General features: G+C 36.1%; 1 protein-coding gene across 1 annotated transcript; it reads right to left on the reverse strand.

Moving 5' to 3' along the window:
• Positions 1 to 318: 318 nt before the first annotated feature.
• On the reverse strand, positions 319 to 17248 carry LOC101674419 (serine/threonine kinase receptor associated protein). Its single transcript, XM_004755762.3, has 10 exons — positions 16790 to 17248; positions 15932 to 16067; positions 9652 to 9733; positions 9009 to 9081; positions 6634 to 6730; positions 5963 to 6100; positions 4426 to 4562; positions 2396 to 2545; positions 1609 to 1674; positions 319 to 893 (listed from the first exon to the last, which is right to left on the reverse strand). The coding sequence occupies exons 1-10, from the start codon at positions 16899 to 16901 to the stop codon at positions 832 to 834; spliced, it is 1053 nt and encodes a 350-aa protein (XP_004755819.1). The 5' UTR covers positions 16902 to 17248; the 3' UTR covers positions 319 to 831.
• Between the last annotated feature and the right edge of the window lie 5172 nt (positions 17249 to 22420).

A 22420-nucleotide genomic window follows, 5' to 3' on the forward strand; every position in this document is an offset into this window, starting at 1 on the left:
CGGCCAATTCTGACTCACCTTATTTTTTTTCTTATAACTAGGCACGTGTCACTTAAGTCTTTACGCTGAAAAATTTTTTAAGAAGCAGGTCAAGCATTTCTGTCCAATGTTGGAGGAAGGTTAAGTGCAAACACAGCGAAAAACATGGAAATTTTAAAAATCCAGTACAAGTAACTGAATTTTAAAATTAGGAAACAGTATGTTTACGAAAGATCATTTAACCATATTGTCTTTTGATATAGTTATGATGAAAAAAACTTTTCTGACAATTTCCATTTATAAATTCAAATCTATATTTTTCCCAGGAAACAAACATTGTTTTGTTTTAGAGGCATTTTATTTAGACAACTAAAACAATTAGATGTTCAGAAGCAGTGTACAATGAAAGAGAAATCAAACCAATTACTTTATCACATATTCCCTCTTCTTTACAACTAAAGCAAAAAAAAAAAAAAAAGGCTTTCTGTTTTAAGGGAAAAGTCAGAAAAATAGGCCAATATATTTTTCTTCTCCATAATAACATAAACAGCTACAAGAACTCTAACTGTAATAAGAGAAATTGATGTTGGCTCGCACATATTCATTAAAAAAAGACAATAGGCCATCATCATACCACAAGAGCCTAATTCCACCTGCCTTCATCTGATACTCTTGCCTTTTCACGTACAGGTAACACCAAGTTAGTTCCAGCACTGGAGCTAATTCATATTCCCCATTATTTACTGCTCATGTTTGCCGTAAGCAGAGAGTAACTCTGGGAGGCTGATGCTTTTCTCTGCTTGTTTGTTTTAGTCCATAACTTGTACATTAACTGTGGTATATGCCCAATGCTCAGGCCTTCACTTCAGGAGTTGAACTATAGATGGAATCTGAATTCTCTGAAGCAATTTCTTCTGTAATGAAAAAATAACAACGACGACCAAATTAGTCAACTTAATAAAGAAAATTTCTGTGTAATGAAAAAATAAAAAAGATTTTTTCAGCGTGCTGGTGAGGGGAGGTAAGAGAGAACAAGGACACATACCCTTCATGACTAGACTCATGCCATTCAAAGTGCAATGAAAAAACAGTTCATCTATTTCACCCATCCAACTCCTTTACACCATAACTTCCCAGGGCCCCCTCTTCTGGGCTAAGCTATCAGTGATTCCAACTATCTAATAAGCACTGATTTGAAGTCATATCTTGAAAGATTTGGCCCCCTCCTTTATTTATTCAAGTTTCAAACAATATTGTATGATTGATGTATCTTACAATCTGTAATTCTAGATCTGGGAAACAATACTTGGCACACAGTAAGTGCTTAATAAATGTTAAATAACAAATATAACTGTAACAATTCACTTTTTTATTTTAGCAACTGTCTCCTTACGTTAGACTCCAAGTACTATAACGGTAACCACCTCAGATCCACACTACATCTTGACCGCTACTATGCAGTGGATACTTATTTATTTTATAAACATGTATATAAAAATATAAATATATAAACTTACCATTGTTTAAATATGTTCATGTTTAATACATTTCCTTTGTCAACAAAACTCACCTAACACTTCAATTTTAAACCCCCCAGGACTCTACAAAAGTTAATTCATTGGTATTTACCTAACTCTTCTTCTGTTGTCTCTGGAAAACTGATCTTTGGCTTTGCCAGCTCACCACTATCTTCTTCTATGAAATGAAAAGCAACCATGATTACATCAATTACGATATTATCAATAACTTCCAGTATTTAATTAGTAAGAAGAGTACACCAACACTATTCTAAGCAATGAGCTACCAAACCTAATAGGAACCTCCTCTTTTTTAGTAACTGCGATTCTAAAAGAGTATGTCTTTCCTCAAAGTTCACATTTAAGTTCATACCAAACTACTTTGGGATCAATAAGTATTTTTATTAAAAACATGTCCACCTTATTAGTAAGGGTCCGTGAGTAATACCACAGATTAAATACATTTACTCAGAAATTCTTTATATTGTCCTCCAGCAAATTTTGAAATAGGTCCACATCATTCATAAAATGATCTAGTATAAAAAATTCAGGAACAGAAAATACACATACACACAAAGTACAGAAAACGCAACAAAAAAATTTAACCAAACAAAGTAACACAGTAGTCAATTTATAATTATGGGCTTCTCTGTTTAAACTGTTATTAAGTAATCTAAATTAAAACCTATACAGGACAGAAACATAGAAATAAAATTAATGATGAAAAATGACATAAAATTATGAAGCTTGATTTGATACTTTGTCATCTTTTTTTTTAAAGTAAACTCTGCCAACATTAGGCTTGAACTCATGACCCTGAGTTCAAAAGTCACATGTTCCATCAACTGAACCAGCCAGGGTACCCCCTTAACTCAATAACTTTGAATACAAATTCTTACCAGGAAGTACACATTTCCAAAGGCCGTATGTTTTTCCTACCACAGTTTGCCATAGTCTCAATGTTCCATCTTCAGAACCACTGGCATAGAGTTCTCCATCAGGACTAAATCTCACACAGTGAATAGGACCAAAGTGTCCTTTGTAGGATTCTGAAAAAGAGAAGGGCTATTATATAATTTAATACTTAAATGTCGGTTAAGTATTGACTGATACACTAAAGAAAATACTGTCTGTACTATTTGGAAAATGTGAAATTCTTAAGTGCAAACTCAAAGAACTAAATTTCATTAAAAATAAAGTGATTCTTATCACAAAGTGGTACATAACATTTCTCTGTAAAATTACCCTCTTCCAATTCCAGCACATATTACGATGTCATACTATCCCTCTTTAAAAAAAAAAAAAAAAAAAAAAAGAGGCTTCACATCCCAAAAAGGATGAAGGAAGGGAGTAAATTCTAGAGAGAGCAGATCTAAAGTCTGTCAGCTTGATCCCAATTTCCACATCCTAAAATCAAGGCCTATTTAACCAGGGAACCAATTCTTATTATGACCACAGAGAGCCACCAGATGGAGCTCTTTTACACAGTCTGCCTCTTAATTTCCTACCAGACTATCTCGAGTCTACTAGTCATTCTGTCACATAGAACATGAAGATACAATATCAATGCCTTAAATATTTTAGTCTGGGGAATCAAATGAGAAAATGTACAGATCAGTCATAGTGTTTTTCTGTTTAAGTCATACCTTTATTTATAAACTTTCCTCTTCTACTTTCTAATGCCTCATCACCTTGTAGTTTCCCAAGTCTTTACTATTTACTAGACCAAAGGTTGCTTCTATTCTGTTTTCAGGTCCATTCAACTCAAGGACCCTCATCTTTCCGCACCTCTGTCCAACCAGTGCATATCAAGAGGGTATTATCACAAGAGTACAAATTTTCATGAGAGTACAAAGAATGAGAGGTTTGGTATAGTGTTCACTGTGACCATAGAGCTCAGGCAAATAATTTACTTCTTTTTCAAAAAGGATAAAAAGATATGAACAAAATATTCTGAAACTTTGAAAACTGACATTAAATAAAGATAATAAAACAGATCTCTCATTTAAAAGTCACATATTCAAACAACAAAGGATGAACCATATGCATTTATAATAGATTCTATATGATCCATTCACCAAACTTCCACTTCTCCAACCCAAATCCATTAGTTTCTCAAAGAAACAAAACATAAGGCTGCCTTTTTTTTTTTTTTGTATATAATTCTAACAAACTAAATTTCATTGGGTGGTAAAGCAGGACAGCTAGACTTAAGCAGCAGCTTACAGAAAAAGAAATTATAAAAACTAAATAGTTCAAAAAACAAATTTTGTGAAGGGTGAAAGTAGATACCAAGAACCATGATTATGACATACCTAGTCAATCAGATAAATATAAAATTAGAATGTACATTCAAATTCATCTTACATGCACTTCCCCTCCCTTTATGAAGGACTATTATAAAAGTTAAACAAAAGTCAGATTCCAAAAAAATCCAAACAAAAATCCCCTCCAATTCAGATTCCTAAGGTGTCCCTGTAATATACCATAGCTGTTATATACGTATCACTGTTACATACATGTTCACATTATTCTCTACAGAGCTTGGAGATTCTTTATTGGCAAAAGGGGGAGCCAGTACTTGGGCTACATACCAGCACTACATTTCAGAAGGAACAAATACCCTAGTAGCTGTTTAACAAGATTTTGATGTAAGAATGCTTCCTCCTACCGCCAATAAATATATTGCACCATTGTACAGACTATCAGAATACAATGAACTTACATTAAAAGGACAAAGGTCTGGCATTGAGGGTCTGGCATACTTTGTTTATAGCTCTATAAATACTTCTACCGAAAGTGGAAAAAAATCCTCTCCTTTTTTCACTTAGAAATAGCAAGCATTAGTTAGCTGAAAAATTTGCTAGGTGTTAATTACTGAAACCCAGCATTTGATAAATGTAACCTATGAAGGAAAAAGAGAACTCACCTAATTCTTCTCCACTATTATAATCATACTTATAAAGTTTAAAGTCTTCACCACCTGCAACAAGAAATTCTTTCTCAGGGTGAAGAGATGCAGAATTGATGGTTGCAGGAGCTTCAAAGGACTTAATTGGGTCCAAACTGGAAAATAATTTAAATAATATTTATAAATTTTGAATACTACATAAATAATACCGGGAAATAATCTGTTACTTTTAAACTCTTCCTAATTTCTGAAACCCAAGAAATAATTGTATCTTCATCTAGTCAAACATAAATAGTGATGTTTAAAAAACAAAAACAGAGACAAAAACAAAACAAAACCTCTAAATAATATTAGCAAATAAAGACCAGAAAGATACCACGCCCAAGTGGAGTTCATTTCAGGAATACAAAGACACTTTGTACAGTGAGTGCTTTCCTGGAAATGACTGTGCTGGCTAATTAACAACAGTTTGGCTAATATATTCAGATTTTTGCATTTTAAGAAATTTAATTCTGTATTGTTTGGTTTTCTATGACAACCACACATTATCTTTAAGAAAATGTTTTATAGTAAGTAACATAATGCATTATTTATACATTATTCTCAATTGCTAAGAATTTATAAGCTTCTACGACAAAACCATCAATACCACAAAAATATAAAACTGCTAAAGATGATTCTGTTTTTACAACTGAACTTTTGAAAGAATAACCAAATCTGAAACTATAGCTATATAATAAAAATCAATGCATACAAACAGCTTCACATGAACATCAATGAGTTTGGACATCAGCTCTTTTCAGAGAATTTTATACATAATTTAGTAAAACCGATAATGCAATATTCCAAGCAAAAATATTTTCAAACAACTTTTAATAGCTAATGATAGTTTAAAAAAAAAAATCAAAATTACAAAGTCCCTAGTAACTGAAAAAAAAAAATACCCGTACAAATACACACATATGTTATACATGTGCAACAAAGAAAAAAAGACTAAAGGAAAATACAACTACCATTAACATTCTGGCATCTATGGTTAAAGAACAGTGGGTAAATTTTTTTGAATTATCTTTTCCAAGTTTTCAACAAAGGCATTTAACTATATTTATAGTCACAAAACAAATTAAACCTGCTTTTAAAAAACATCAGGTCTACACAAACTTCGGAATAGAAGAAAAAAGTCACTATTTCTCTGAAAATGTAAACGGAAAATTAAGAAGAGAATCAAGATCACTGTGGCTTTATACACTGATGAAAATTAATTACAACACCAGTCTAGGGATGCTTTTAAGAAAAATATAATTTAAAAAGAGAAAATTTTAAAGTTACTAAATTTACCAATAACATCCCCTAAATAATGGAAATTAACTGGATTAATTTCTCACTATATCAAATACTTAAAATACACATTATTAAATGATATGGAAACATTTTCCCCATATTATATAGTATAGGCCAAGATTTGCCTTGTTAAAGACTTAAATACCTTTCACATGTGCCTTTCTATTTTTAAGTCACAAAAAAACAAACAAAAAAAGGTATTTCTTAGACATACCTTACTGCACTATGAAAAGCAATAGATCGTCCATAAGTTATTACCAAGATCTCTCCCTCAGGAATATATTCCATACTGCTAACAGACATATTAAAATTTAGAGATTTCACTTCTGTCATGGTAGCATGATCCCAAAGGCTGCAAAAAAGGAAGACGAAAATATGGTGGTATTTAATCATTCAAGAAAAAAAGCTTAATTCTTAATTATATCTATAGAGTAAGCAATGAAGAATCACAGTTGTAATAAAATCTCCTCTATTCCAACTCATATGTTATAGATGACACAGAGAAATTTGTGGTTCCTACACAATATTAAATGTATGAATCTGATGATGGCTATATATATGCCCACAGGAAAAAAGAGCAGGTGTCAGCATACAGAATTGTGTATACAATTTCAAGAATTTCATGGACCGCTCTGTAGCCAGCTTGTTCACTGAATCAGGTTAAGAGCACAGGCTTATAAAGATGTAATTTTAATTGTCTTGTGGATTCTGCTCCAGGTTTTCAACAGTAAATGGTCAGCATCTGAAAAATGCAACCTATGTGCAGCTTAAGTTTCAATGTTTAGAGATAATTCTTCCTACATAGTTATATGAGAAATATTTAAAGTATAAGCACTTAAGGTCAAATATTTTTCAACTTTAAATTACTAAAGAAAAATTACTTACCGGACAGTTTTATCATCAGCTGAAAGAATCTGTTTATCCTCACTGCACCACAAAGCTTTTTTAATACCAGAGGTGTGTCCGCTGATTTCCTTAGGTTCTTAAAATGAAACAATTTAAAATACGTTTGTTATTATTTGTTTTTTTTTTTAAACTGAGCAATACTGGAACAACTAAATATGTAAAAAGAAAAGCATACTTTAAACTGTAACTTTTGAAAGCTCAACACAATAAAAACCTACTGTTTCCAAAGAATACAGTAAGTTTTTCTACACTGGAACAAAAATTTATCTGCATGACAAAGAACCCAAGAACAATGCTGCTATATGTATCTGAGAGTAAATACATCACTCCCTCCGGGCTCTGTTTCTGCTTTCAAAAGCATTATGATAGCACAGTGAAATAAAAGAAGCTAATCCGACATTATCACTAACACTGGGACCCTTGTCCAAGCCACTATTGGTAGAAACAGGAAAAAAGAGGGAAGTAGAGGCTGAGAGGAGAAAACAAGAATAAAATGCAATGCAGTAATTCCCTAGAATATTCTACATTGACAGTAAAGAATTAAAACAAACAAACAAAAAAGGAACTTGTCTCTGTTGGAGACTTTCCCTTCAAAGGATTTAAAAAAAAAAAAAAAAAAGAACCACCATTCAGTGTTCTCTTTGGGCAAAAGCAGATGCTGGAGGCAAAGCCATTCAACAACTACCTTGATTTTGGGCAAGTTACTTAATCTGCTGAAGCAAAGGTTACTTAACCCTTTCATTTCTTCATCTGTAAAATGGGATGACAACAGTTACAACACTTCATAGTTTGAGTATGAGGATCAAATGAGAATACACATCGAAGGGTTCTAACCTGGAGTCTGACATACAGTAAAAGCAGTTAATTGCTATTATTTCCATCGCCAGCACAGTGGAAGAGCCACTTTCAGAAAGTAGCTGAGAAAGGCAAAAAATGAAAAATGTCTGCCCAAGGCCTGAACTGCCTTGCTGAGTCAGAAAAACACACTGATTGATGTCCGAGGACTTTGTTATGTTTTGGCATAAAGTTATCAAAGAGAATGAAGAGAAATAGCTCCAGGTGCCAATGAAGAATCATCTATAAATGTAGTCTGTTTGCTCATCGCAGATATGCTTTTAGGAAGAGCCTATCTTGAGAATAACTGCTTAATATCCAATATAGCTTTGACTTTCCTACAAACTTCTGAAGTTCAGATTCATGAATAAATAATACCCACAATACAAAATATAAGAACACAAAATAAAAAAGACAAAATCCTGCTTATCATAATCTGGTAGCTTTTGAAATATGTATTATATGTTATGTGGCTAGAAAAGCATTAAGATACCACAGAAGAGATGAATATCTGGACCAGGAAAGAAAAGGCATCTTTTCCAACTTCTGTGCAATAAAAGAATTCATAAAGGAAATAAATTTCACCACCAAAAACTTACTAACAAAATTTAAAAGCAAACAACAAATTAGAATATAATAAAGAATCTTAAAACCAGAAGATGATGATAAACATCACAACAGATAAATTGGCAAAGGGCATAAACAGACTATTACTCACAAACACACTAAAACAGTAGTCAACAGTATTTTAATTTTTTTTCAAGTTCACATTAACATCACAGAATCATTTTTCTCCTATTAAACTGGAAAAGACAAAGTTAGTTACCAGTGTTTGCCAGAACAGGTTAGGTACAGATATTTATTTTTATACTTTGGTATTACACTTTGGTAACACCTACCAATGTCTTCCAAGTACACCTCCTTTTTGTCCCAACAATTCTATTTCTATGTAGTCATTCTATAGAAATAATCATGGAAATATCTGCAACTATAAGGCAGTTAAGCATAGCACCGCTTATATTTAAAATCTGTAATCCACTTGACAGAATATTTAAAGACATGAAAAAACTGTAATTTTTTAAAATTTTAAAAATTCTTCTGATTAGCTAATATATTCATATGGTTCAAAAATCTGAACAAAATATGCACACACTAAAATTCTCACCCTTCTCACCTTCTACAGACAACCATTTCTTCCTGCCAAAAAGTAGCAACAATGTCATGCACCTTTTTGAACTTAAATGATAAAAACTTAGCAAGATAAATTTTGCATTTTTAAGAAAATGATACAAGCACAATGTAGTAACATTAGAAAAAGGTAACTGCACAGAAAAAAAGACTGGAAGACTATGATCCAAAAATTAAAAGATATTAACAGTGATTAATAATGGATGATAAATTGTCTTCATTTTTCTTTGTGACTATCTTTAATTTCAAATTTGAGTACTGAACATGATTCCTTTAATCAAGAAAACTTATTTAAATTAAAAGAAAATATAACACATATAAATTACACTTACCTGCTTCAGGCTTGTTCAAATCATATATGCGTAACAGTTTATCCTGTCCCCCGGTTAACAAGTAATTACTATCCTGAAAACACACACAAGCCAATTGTTAACAGAGTAAGCCATTTTAATAGCTATTATCTCTTTGAAACTTCAACACCAACTAAAATCCAAATAAAGTTTGCAGACATCACAAAGAAATGCAATAAATGCCAATTACTTCTGAGAGAATACTAGAGAACATTTATCTTTCTTATAACTGCCAAACCTTTTAAGCTCTATGGTTCAAATATATTACCCACCTACCACAAGAATTTTCTCCATCTGCCCTGCTCCTGCCCTGATCCCCTACCTTCTAAGTAACACATCTTTGATGATCTCAAGTACATCCTCTCTCTTCTGAAAGTAGTAAGGAAACATTATCTGCACATTTTAGATGCTTGTTGCTACTTGTGGAAAAGTGATCCAAGAGTTCCATGGTATTTTAGGAGTAACCAAATAATTTGTACAGCTTAATCTGCAATTAAATCATATATAAGCCACCATACACCTTCTATCCCCCACCAAATATACAAACCAATCAAATATACAACCATTATTATGTCCTATAGTAACAGCAATTTAACTCCCTAAAATAAATTCTATTTTCTGATACCTGCGTAAAATCCACAGTCTTGACAATGTGTTTATGAGCCAGGGTCATCAATTCATCTCCTGAGACAGCATCCCACACTTTGCTGAAAGCAAAATGTAAAATTAAAAGATAAATATAATGGCAATTTTGATAACCAAATAAAGTGAGGTATGCGAAATGTTATACAAATGACTAAGTCTCCCATTATCTCTAACATCCCTCATTGTTAAGATACATTTGATTAAATATTTCAATGACTCTAAAGGAAATTTACCTGTAGAAGCCATATAACAAATCTTATTTTGACAATGGAAAAGACCTACAAATTTAAGTAAATGACAACCATGAACCAGCCCATCCTTACTTTTAGGCTACAGCCATAATATCCTTTTAGCAAGACTGTAGAGCATTTTTTTTTTAAAGATTCTTATTTATTTGGCAGAGAGAGATAACAAGTAGACACAGGGGCAGGCAGAGAGACAGGGGGAAGCAGGCTCTCTGCTGAGCAGAGAGCCCCATGAGGGGCTGATCCCAGAGGCTTAACTGACTGAGCCCCCCAAGACTAAAACATTTTAATCAATTTTAAATTTCGTCTTTCCAATTTGTTTCTCTATTCTCTATTCTCATGTACATGCAAAACAAAAGAAAAAAGAATGAAAAACAAAAAATCCTAAAAAGAATTTATAGGAGAATGAAAGGCCCTAATACAGGTTACATAAAATTTTAAGTCAAAGCAGTGAAGAAAAAAATATTCTCCCCATCTCTTCCTCAAAGTTGACTCTTAAAATTCTCAAATTCTAATCCAATTAATTTACCCCCAAAATATCAGCTTTTGATTATACAATGCTAACACAGGATTTTTAACCTTTCAACTGTTTTTCTGACACCCTCAACCCAAAATCTATGTGTGTCTATACACATACATATGTATGCATTACATCAAGGGATAATGATTAAATAATACATTAGAAAAATACTGTAAGGGGTTCTCCCAATAAAAAAAGACTAAAGAAGAAAAAAAATGTTCATTTTGTAACAGAAGAGGTCACTGAAAAATAAACAAGAAAACTTCACTTACTGGGAAAAGAATTGTTAAGAGTGAACAAGCTATAGTCCATGACGATTTTCGTTTTATTAGAAATGGCATTTATTTTTTAAAATAAAGGGAATAATAAACAGGGGTGGGGGAGCACATGATCCAAGTAGTATCATCCAGGAGGGCCCAACAGATCTATAGCCTTTTCCCTCCTATTTAGAAGCACTACTAAAACTGAAGATAACACTCTCTGACACAGCATGCTCCAATCACTTGTACTAACTCTGACATTCATTATTCACACTTAAACACTTAAGAAACCTAAAAAGGGCTTACAGCCCAAAAAAATATTCTGGAATAACCTAAATGTTTTCAATCTCCAGGCATGAAACTGACATTTACCTAACTGGCTGCAGGGCTCAAACCAGGACAGTGAGGCATCATTAACAGTATCCTTTCCTCAGGTAACCCCGCAGCATTTATCTTCTGCACAACTCATGAAGTACTTGTCACCTCCCTAAACTACTGACCCATCTTATATCCAGTTTCATGCATGCAATGATTAATGCTATCTGTTCAATACTTTTCATATCCTGAGAACAGACTTATCTCAAGTCTCAAAAGAGGGGCTGCTTAACTTTTTTAAAGGATTAACAAAAAATTAAGCTTTTCTGGGGGAAAAACATTGCCTAGCTATTGTAACATGTTGACTAAGTCATCAAAAACACCACCTTCAATTTATCGACAACCTTATTCAGAGAAAAATGGATCTCTCTATTGTCTTTTAAAAGAAAGAAAAGTGATCATACACTTTGGTTACCTATAGACTTCAGAGCCCAACTCCAGATCTATTTTAATTATCCTCTGGAACAGAGCAAAATAATCTCTACTTTTGGCACTCCCTCTAGATGATCTTAATGAGATGAAAGTAGAGATGCTAAGGAGAGGATCATGGGAAATAAAGCTTGTATTAGCTTCATGAATTTAAAGATAGTAAGAGCGGGGAGTTTCATACACTAGTGTACTACTCATCACCTGACTCAACTGCCCGAATTTACCTCAAGATAGCATTCCCAACTGACCCACAGACCAGCTCTGAATGTATTTACTCCATAAGAGCAAAATTCACTTCTACATAAACATAACATTCATGAATTTTCTGGGAAACATAAGAATGGGGAGGGGGAAGAACTTCCTAAAAATTATTTATACCAACTACAATTAATCAGGTTAAGTTCAGGAAGCTATTCTTTAGCTGGTTCAAGGTCAGTAACAGCAAGCTCTATACGAATCATTATAAGAGAATATACATAACACTCCGACTCCTAAAAGAGAGACACTGAACAAGTGAGAAGTAAGACTCCACTACTATTTACTGAGCAGCTACTATGCAAAGATGCTATGCTAGACTCCAAGGATGTAAGTGGAAAAAGATCTCTCAAATCCTCTCAATAACCATGTGGTCTTATACCCATTTTAAGATACCAAAGCTAAGTTTTAAGAAGCAACCCATGACCAAACTAGAAACACAAAGCATAGCTAGCACATCAACTCAGGCCTAACCAAAGTGAAGCTTACATCTTTTCACCATGATAAAGCAGGAAATGGGGGGGGTGTGAGGGTGTGGGGAGGGGGGACCAAAAGCATTTCCTCTTCATATTTAAATCTACTCAACCTTCCTTGCACAAAACCAGAACGTTTCATGGCCTTAGCCACAGAAGTTCCAAAATAACAAATATGAATTTGGTCTAGTGGGAATGATAGCTATCATCCTTACCTTACATACATAACATTTATATACTCATTAGATTTTAGGTAATGTTCTAAATATCAGAAATATTTTAATTCCTTTAATATTCACAACTGATATTAAAGTAACTATTCCTTTTTTTTTGATAAGTACTATTTATATTCTTATTTTTACAGATGATGACACTAAGAGGTTAAATGAATTCCCAAGGTCATAGGATTCGAGTACAGAGTCAGGATACAGGGCTCACGCTCACACAGGGCTACTTATAAACATAGACACTGAGACTAGAAATGTTAAAACAACACTGAATATCTACCCAGAGTCATGTCCTAGAATGTGGGACTTGGGTTATTAATGTTCTGTAAGTGACCTAAATAAAGATAACTGTTCCTCTGGCAGTAAGATACAATGCTGACTACTCTTTCCAAGACTCACTATATTAAGTATTTAAAGTGCCATATTTTTCCACGCCTTTTTCACTCTCCATTTCAGAGGCCATTATCATATGCAATAATTTCTGTCTACTTCTTTATCTTCCCAAGGACTGTATTATCACTTGCTCAAACGTACAAACCAAAAAAGTCTTTGCAGATTTTACAGACACAAGCATCTTTCTCAACAAGTTTTTGCACAAGTCTCTTAAAAATCAGGGCAAGACCATGAGGCAGGAGGTGACAGAGCATTCTGCTCAAGTAATTAACACTGATAGGGCGCAGAAATAGGTTAACAAAAATGTATCCTTTCAGAATTGCAATTCAAAAGCTTGTCTTTTTTTTAATGCTGTTTATAGTGTCTAACATCTTGTTACATTTAAAACCTAATTATATTTAATTTTAAATACCACATTATTAATTACTAACTTATCACAGCAGACTGGGACCTAGATTCAATAATGATCAATGCATTTTTAAAACCTACCTACCTACCAAACAAACAAATTAATTAATTAAATAGACCTACCCTCTGAAATCTAGAGTTGAAAATCCCAATTTCTATCTTTGTTATAGAATCAATGACATTCATTCCCAATGACAATGTTCCTGCTAGAATGAGCAAAAAATAAACTTTGGAGGAGATGAAGGGGGGAAAAAGCTAAACTTATGCGTATCATATCCAAGTGTTCCAGAAGCAAAATTAAGATCTATCATTCACCCATTCTTTGCCCTGTAGTTTAGAAAACTTCCTCTAGTTATTTACTCAACAAACATAAGGTATTAAATAAGCCAGAGAATATAAAAAATAGAACCTGACCTCAAAAAGCAAGAACACATAAATTAAGTATTATAAAAGTGCTAGAAGTCTGAACACAAGTAAAGTGTGAGCACAAGGAATGAACCCTTTCACCATATGCCTTCCACCTGAGAATCACTTTTGCCAAATTAACAAAGGAGAATGCCACATTACAAGTAGCATGCTGACATCTGAAGGAATATTTGACCTGAAGCTACTGACATTAAAGGATTTATATAAATTCAAGCAGCTCCTTATTTCATCAGTATAACATACAATCACAACAAGGCCCAGGACAAAGCCTTAGTATGCATAAAAACATACTAAGAAATCTATTCACTGAAGACACAGAAAAAAGTTCAGACTGCTCACACTTAAAACTTTTCTTACAGATCTCTTATCATCTCAAATTTAATCCCAGGTAAGCACTACATCTCCCTCTCCTTATTTAAAAAATTGTAATTTAGGGCGCCTGGGTGGCTCAGAGGGTTAAGCCTCTGCCTTCGGCTCAGGTCATGATCTCAGGGTCCTGGGATCGAGCCCCACGTCGGGCTCTCTGCTCAGCAGGGAGCCTGCTTCCTCCTCTCTCTCTCTCTGCCTGCCTCTCTACCTGCTTGTGATCTCTGTCTGTCAAATAAATAAATAAAATCTTAAAAAAAAAATTGTAATTTATTTTTTAATTTTATATACAGTAAAATTCATTTTGTGCTACCGAAATCTACATGTTTCAACAAATGCATAGAGCCACATATCCATCACCACAATCAATCTGCCCTCATTTTTTTTAAATAAACTTCATATATTTGATTTGCTTAAAACAAAGAAGCAACACAGTTACAATTGCTCCTAGTCTGGAATTCTGTGAAAGAAAGAAAAGAAAGAAAAAGAAGAAAGAAAAACAAGACTACATTTACTTTCCAGACTTGAGTCTAACAAGGTTTACTATCATATACAACAGCTCTTGACATTGCCTTCATCAGTTTAAACATTTAAGGGTCTACTAAGTCATAAACAGAATTAGGAACTAGAATACGCAAGATTATGTAAATTATGAAAGTGCCCTGAAGGGGAAAGTGGGTCACTACAAGTCACTCTATCATGCAAAAGCCAAAAACCAAAATAGTTAAGGTGTATTCTGGCCAACAGTAAGTTTAGTATAACTAGACTGTAGAGCATTTGGTGTGCAGATTCAGATGATAATGATAAACTAGGATGAGGCCAAATTTTAAACTGGCCAACAACTGAAATTTAACCTTTAGCCTAGTGATTCTCCTTTTTTAATTTTTTTAAGGTTTTATTTATTTGACAGAGAGAGAGGGAGAGCAAGCACGCGCGCACAAGCAGAGTGGCAGGGAGAGGAAGAAGCAGGCTCCCCACTGAGCAGGGAGCCTAATATGGGGCTTGATCCCAGGACGCTGGGATCATGATCCAAGCCAAAGGAAGCTACTTAACCAACTGGGCCAACCAGGCACCCTATAGGCCAGTGATTCTAAGGCTTAACATCAGAACTTTAGGAAAGAAAAAATGATGTTGGGGATTCCATCCCCAGGCCAATTAAATCAGAATTTGTCAGACACATGCATCTGAGTATTTTAAAGCTTCTCAGGTCATATTTGGGTTCACTTGAGGTCATGAACCACTGAAACTGCAGAGGGAGGCCAGGAAGATCATTAGAGAAGTGACATGAAATTTGTTTTTAGGAAGACTATTGAAGATGAAAAGACAGGAAAGGTACTAGTGGTAGAGACATAAAAAACATCATCGGAGACACTCTGCTGGTAGAATCAACGTAGATATAAGGGGGAAAAATCAAGAATATTTAAATTTCAATCTTAAAAAACTTAGAAAATGAAGAGTAATTGAGTTTGGGAAATATGGGTAAAGCCAGTTAACAAAACCGGAGTGAGAGAGGGCTAAAATCTAGGCCATCAGCACTAGGGCATCACAGAAGAGTGTGATACCACTCAGGAAGCACATGTTGAGCCTTTCTAAGCATGACCTCCAAGATTCATTATGTAGACTGCTTGTCAATAAGGCAGATTCCTCGGTCCCAATCCAGACATACAGATTAAGTCATTTAAAGTCTCTGAAAATTGATGAGAACCACGGAAGAGGAACAAAAGCAAGAAGGACCAGAGTAGAATTTTAGCGAGGTCAAACATCATGTACTCTATATGGTAAGCATTGGGGCAGAATTTTATGAATCACTGAAGCTGAAGATCTGAGGACTTCACAACATAATCCGTGACATCTTCCAAACTGGCCGATTTGGCTATACTTACGCAGTGAAATCTGCAGCTGCTGTAGCTGCTTTAGTGGCATCCTTATTCAATGTTGCGCCCCAAACAGCACCCTTATGACCCAAAAATGTTCCAATCCAGTCTCCTGTATCTCCCTGGCGGAGCATAGGTTTCCCGTCTAAAACACATTTAAAAAGAGGTATGATTTAGAAGTTCGAATCACTTAAAATCTAAGACTCAAACATAAAGTGATCGTGTTAAGTAACAAAGTGTTAAAATGCTTTTGTTGTGTAACTGTTCTCATCCACTGGGGTCACTAAAAACGTCCAGAAATAAACAAACTGAAGAGCTGAGCCAGACATTCTCATTGAAGCATTTGTAATTCGGTGAGAAGAATACTGATCTGCATCAAAATAACCTTGATTTCAGTCTTATTTTGGACAAACTTCTTAACCTGAACCTCGGTTTCCAATTGAAAAAGTGGGGTTAATACCACAAAGGAATGTCCAGTAAAATAAAGGCAATAACAAGTCTGTAAAATAACGTAAGATACCACTTCGCCTGGCCTATCTTCTCCATTCCCCACATCCTTGAAAGATTATTTACAGTATATGATGGCTGGGGCGTCTAGGCAAGGGTACAGCCCCGCTTCTCCAGACACAGCAACAAAAGTAAAATGAGAGGCTTAAGTTGGGGGCAGTACTTAGCCTCGTCAGACAATCAGAAAAGCCTCCTTTGGCTCCAACTGCAGAATTCCCTAATACACCGTTTTCCCCCATCAGACTCCTGTTGGCCCGGATCTCAAAGACCGAGGTCCCGCTTCCGCACGGGGAGTACCCGCCACTCTACTTCCGGCCCAGTCCTAGCCTTCAGGGACCCGGATCCAGGGGCCCAACTCACCTTTGCAAGCGCTGATTAAGAAATAGCCATAGGGCGTGATGCCACTGAAGGCCAAATCAACCACAGGCCGCGTGTGGCCCGAGCAGGTGAGCGGCGTCTGCCTCATTGCCATGGCGGCGGCGAACCGAGCGATCCCGCTGCGGAGCCGGGGGTCGTCTTGTCTTTTTTTCCCTCCGCCGCAGCCTCTGGCTCAAGGCCCCCGCCCTGACACTGGCGGCAGGGACTGGGCCAAAAAAAAAAAAAAAAAAAAACCCAGGAAAAAAGAGGCCAATCGGGTAGGACCGAGGTCAGGAAAGGGTTGGGGATGGGTCAGGGAGTCTGCGACGGGCGACCGACAGCCGCCAAGGGAGGGAGAGGGAAGGAGGGAGGAAAGTAGGGGAGGGGGGAGAACCGGAGAACCGGCGGCCACGACCCGCACCGTCCACACCGGTACTGGCAGGAAATGACGATCCCAATGTCGCCAAGCGTCCGTCGGAAGTGACGAACTAGCGAGGAGGCAAGTTTGCCCGGTCGCAGAGCGCATGAGGACAGCAGCGCGCAGGCGCGAAATCCGCACTCGTTGGGCACGTGACGCCAGCCGCACGCCGGTTACGTCTGCCTGGAGGAATTCTAGACTCTCGGCTGGACGCCCCCGTGCCCAGCTCTGACCAGCCACAAACGGTCTTTCTGTCTCCGGGCGGAGTTTGGTGAGTGCGAGAGCTGTGACTGACTGTGCGTCTCGGGACGCTGGACCTCGCGGCCCGTGTGGATGAGGCGCCCAGCTATCCCCCCAGCCGGACTGTGCGTGTTATCCGAACGTCTAGACAGAACAAGCCCAGCTGTGCCCAGGGCGGCCCAAACCGCCACACATCGTTTGAGAATTTTTTTTTTTTTCCCACTTCTTATTAACAACTACAAAGGCAACCCCTCGGGTTGTCTACAAGTTAAGGCCCGTAAGAAAACAATTTCTCCAGGCGCTCTGTATAAAAATTCCTGTACTGCTCGCGTTTTAGATGTGTTCTGTGACTTTAAAACAGTTCAATTTAAATCACTTTCCCTTTTAAGGATTTGGAAGGACTCTACAACAGTGGTCCCCAAACGTTTTTGATAAAATACTCGCATCAATGAAATGGAGTCTGCACTCTCTTATGGAGGTCATAATGTGTATGGTAAACACACGTACTTTATAATTAGGCAAAAACACAGTAGCAGAATCCAAAAACTAAGTATAAATAGAAACTTTGATATTACCTTCCTGCAGCCACCCCACATAGAGTATGGGTATTGCTGCTCTGTGTAACCACGGGACCTCTCGGTTGTCTCTTCATACAAAACCTTTGTAAAAAAAAAAAAAAAAAAAAAAAAACCCTTTGTAAGCAGGAAACGTCCTTTCGGGGGCAAGTTGTTTCTTTCCTTTGATGTTAGAATGTAAACCAGAGACAGATTTTTGTGATTCCTTCACTATTTTAGCCGCAAGACTGTAATATTTTATTTAGCACATCTAATAAATCAGCACAAATGACTGAATGTTTCCTTCTCCCTCCTCTTTTTTGTAATAAATGTATCATATTTCAAAATTCAAGTCTTGAGTGGGGACTTGAAGTACTTCCACATTCTTTTTTCTTAGCATTTTGTTCATCTGTATAGACTTGCCCTATGCGTTTAACAATATCTTTGGTTCTACTTCCTCTTGGCCGACGTCACCCTGTGATCCTAAAACACACGGAGACTCCATTCACTCACAAAATTATGAGCTTCTTAATGGCAATGGTTATGGCTTTGGCATCTTTGTACTCTAGTACTGAAGAGTGTATGGCATTTAGTGGAAGCTCAACAAATATTTGTTTACTGATTGGATAACTGCATTGCTGAATAAAATAAGACAAAAAACAGCTAATCAGTAAAATACTCATATATATCCATTTGCTGTTCATTGTGTGTAAGCATTTAACTGATAAACTACCTTATCTCTAAAGAATGTATATGACTTTATATAGTGACAGATGGTAACTATCCTTATGGTGGTGAGCATTGCATAATTTACAGAATTGTCATATCACTATGATGTACACCTGAAGCTAATATAACATCGTATGTCAATGATACTTCAATTTAAAACAAAAGAAAATACAGGGAAAAACTGGTTTTGAAAAAGTGTACTTCCTTCTCGTTTGGATTCTGATTTTTGAGAGTGTTTTCTATCCTGATCAATGGTGTGGACTTCAAGAGGAGTTTAATATTAGAAGACAGATTAATGCAATTAGTGTAATATCATTCCAACACAGTATTCTTTTTATTAGATGTTTAGAAAACCCAAGAAGGCATAAGTGTTGCAAAGGAAGTTATGAATCTATAATGATTTAAAGATTATTTATAGAAATTATATTTAAAGAAAAATGTTTTAAAGACCTAACATATATTATTGGAAGTAATGAAAGTTTAGCAAGGTTGCTGGATTTTTAAAAAAAAAAAGTATTGCAAAACTGCATTTCTATAACTAGCAACAAACAAAATGTAATTTTAAAATGTGCCATATAAAATAGCATCAGGACATAAAAAGTACTTGAAATTAAATCTGACCAAGTATGTTTCCCAGCAAAAAAAAAAAAAAAAAAAAAAAAAAAAAAAAAATCTGGCACACTGAAATGTAGAAATTGAGGAGAGGTTAATGAATGGATCAGTTTACTATGATATAGTCAGGATCAAAAGTAACCAATAAGGGAACACCTAGTGGCTGAGTTGCTTAAGCCTCTGACTCTTGATTTCAGCCCAAGTCATGACTTCAGTGTCTTGAGAACAAGCCCAGTGTGGAGCTCCACACTGATTTTGGAGCTTACTTAGGTTCCCTCCCTCCCCTACTTTATCCCTTATGTGTTCATTCTCTCTCACTCTCAAAAAAAGAAGGGAAAAAAAGTAACCAACAAGGAATGGTGAAACCCAGGGAGAAGATGGGGTTCTAACCATAAATTTGAGTGGGCAATTAATTGATAGGGAGCTGTTATCTGAACCTGAATTCCCAGAGCTATGGCTGCAAGAGAAGGCTAGAACTGCAAGACTCAGGAGAGGAACACAGGTGCATCCAACCATGGTGAGTTCAGTAGTAGACAAGCAGTAAGGGCATAAATACTCAGATCTCCTGTCCATGCTTCTCACTAGCTAAACCTATTCAGAAGTCAGGAGACAAGGAAACCTTTTGATGGAGTCCATAAATGGCAACACTCTAAGACACGAAACAGTGCAAAATGAAGGAGTGAGGATCTGTTGAAGTAAATTGAGAATATTCAACAAAATTTTTAAGACCTCTGGAGAAAGATAAATTTTACTGAAAAGCATTAAAGAATATAAAAATAAATAGATGGATACATTGTGTTTATGAATTGGAAGATTCAATATTGGAAAAATGTCAGTGCTCCCCTATTACAAGCTAAATTATGCCTCTCTCTCAAATCCATACCTTCAAGTCTAACAACAGAACGTGACTATATTTGGAGATTGGAGGTAAGGCCTTGAAAGGGGTAATGAAGATAAAATGAGATATGGGTGAGCTCTATTCCAATGTAACAGGCGACTTTATTAGATGAGTACACAGACAACACAGACCAATGGATGACCACATAGGAGCAGGCAGTCATCTGCAAGCCAAGGAGAGAGGCCCAGAAGAAACCAAACCTGTAACACCTTGATCTTGGACTTATATCCTCCAGAACAATGAAAAAGATCAATTTCTGTTGTTTTAGCCACCCAGTCTGTGGTATTTTGTTATGGCAACCCTTGAAAACTAATACATTTCCAAATTGATAGACAGATTCAATAGAATTCCAAATAATAGTCCCAATTGTTTAAAATGAACCTCTACATACTAATGCTAATAGAATAGCAAAAGACCAAAACTAGCTGACACACTCTAAAAGAAAAAAACTGGCACCAGGATGGCTTAGTCCATTAATCATCCAACCCTTGGTTTCAGTTCAGGTTATGATCTCAGGGTCATGAGATCAAGCCCTGGGACAGGCTTTGTGCAAGGCATGGCAGAGTCGGCTTGAGATTCTCTCCTCCTTCCTCTGCTCCTCCCTTCTCCCTTGCACACTTTTTTTCTCTCTCTCTAAAAATAAATACAATCTCTTTTTTTTTGAAGATGTTTATCAAAGGTTTATTTTTCCTTTTTTATTAAAGTATAGCTGTTATACATTGTTACAGTAGTTTAGGTGAACACCATAGTGATTGTAAAACTCTATGCTATGCTCACCACAGACCATACAATGCTATTACAATACTATTGACTATATACTTTTTTTTAATTTTTTATTTTTTATAGACATATATTTTTATCCCCAGGGATACAGGTCTGTGAATCCAGGTTTACACACTTCACAGCACTCACCATAGCACATACCCTCCCCAATGTCCATAACCCCACCCCCCTTCGCTCAACCCCCCTTCCCTCAGCAACCCTCAGTTTATTTTGTGAGATTAAGAATCACTTATGGTTTGTCTCCCTCCCAATCCCATCTTGTTTCATTTATTCTTCTCCTACCCCTTTAACCCCCCATGTTGCATCTCCACTTCCTCATATCAGGGAGATCATATGATAGTTGTCTTTCTCTGCTTGACTTATTTCGCTAAGCATGATACCCTCTAGTTCCATCCATGTCATCACAAATGGCAAGATTTCATTTCTTTTGATGACTGCATAGTATTCCATTGTGTATATATACCACCTCTTCTTTATCCATTCATCTGTTGATGGACTAAATACAGTCTTAAAAAACAAGGGAGAAGACTTCTCTAGATATCATGAATATTTTTTTCAATTTGAAGTGTAGTAAACATTGTGGCAGGACACCTGGTGGTTAAGTGTCTGCCTTCCGCTCAGGTCAAGATCCCAGGGTCCTGGGATCTTGCTGCATTGGGTTCCTTGCTCAGTGAAGAGCCTGCTTCTCCCTCTGCCTGCTGCTCTCCCTGCATGTGCTCTCTCTCTCTCTCTGACAAAGAAATAAATAAAATCTTTAAAAAAAAAAAAAAAACCCGCAATGGCACCGGATAAAAATAGAAAAAAAGGAACAAAATAATAGGCCATATTGAGAAAAATCTAATTAATGACAGAGCGACACTGTGGATTGGGGGGGGGGGATAATAAAGTTCTTGAGGGAGACTTGATGCAGTCTCTAGTTCAGCTTCCAGATGAGTAAACAGTGGGCCCACAACCTGATTTCAGCCTTTAAAATAGTGACCAGAAGTCCCAGTTAAAACATGCTGGACTCCTAACACATAGAAACTGTGGGATAACAAATTTGTGATATTTCAAGCTGTTAATTTGTAAAAAGATTTTATTTATTTGATATGGAGAGTGAGAGTGAGAGCCAGAACACAAGCAGACAGAGGAAGAGGAAGAAGCAGACTCCTTGCTAAGCAGGGAGCCCCATGTGGGGCTCGATCCCAGCACCCTAGGATCATGACCTGAGCCAAAGGCAGATGCTTAATAACTAAGCCACCCAGGCACCCCTCAAGCTGCTAATTTTTAAAAATTGAGGTATAACTGACATATAATAGTTTCAGATATACAACATAATGCTTCGATACTTGTGTGTATTGCAAAATGATCACTTTTGAATATGTAGTACAGTATTATTAACTATAGTTTCCATACTGTAC

The sequence above is a fragment of the Mustela putorius genome, unplaced genomic scaffold (genome assembly GCF_011764305.1).
Source record: "Mustela putorius furo isolate JIRA1106 unplaced genomic scaffold, ASM1176430v1.1 tig00537227_pilon_pilon_pilon, whole genome shotgun sequence".
Taxonomy (NCBI): domain Eukaryota; kingdom Metazoa; phylum Chordata; class Mammalia; order Carnivora; family Mustelidae; genus Mustela; species Mustela putorius.

Bases quoted from the DNA above. Each gene is read 5' to 3' on its own strand.
- LOC101674419 (XM_004755762.3), bottom strand. From the start codon at position 16,901: ATGGCAATGAGGCAGACGCCGCTCACCTGCTCGGGCCACACGCGGCCT. The intron at 6,731-9,008 runs GTAAGTGTAATT...TTTCATTTTAAG, and splicing joins TTTGAACAAGCCTGAAGCAG to AACCTAAGGAAATCAGCGGA. The intron at 6,101-6,633 runs GTAAGTAATTTT...CCTTTTTTGCAG, and splicing joins GCTGATGATAAAACTGTCCG to CCTTTGGGATCATGCTACCA.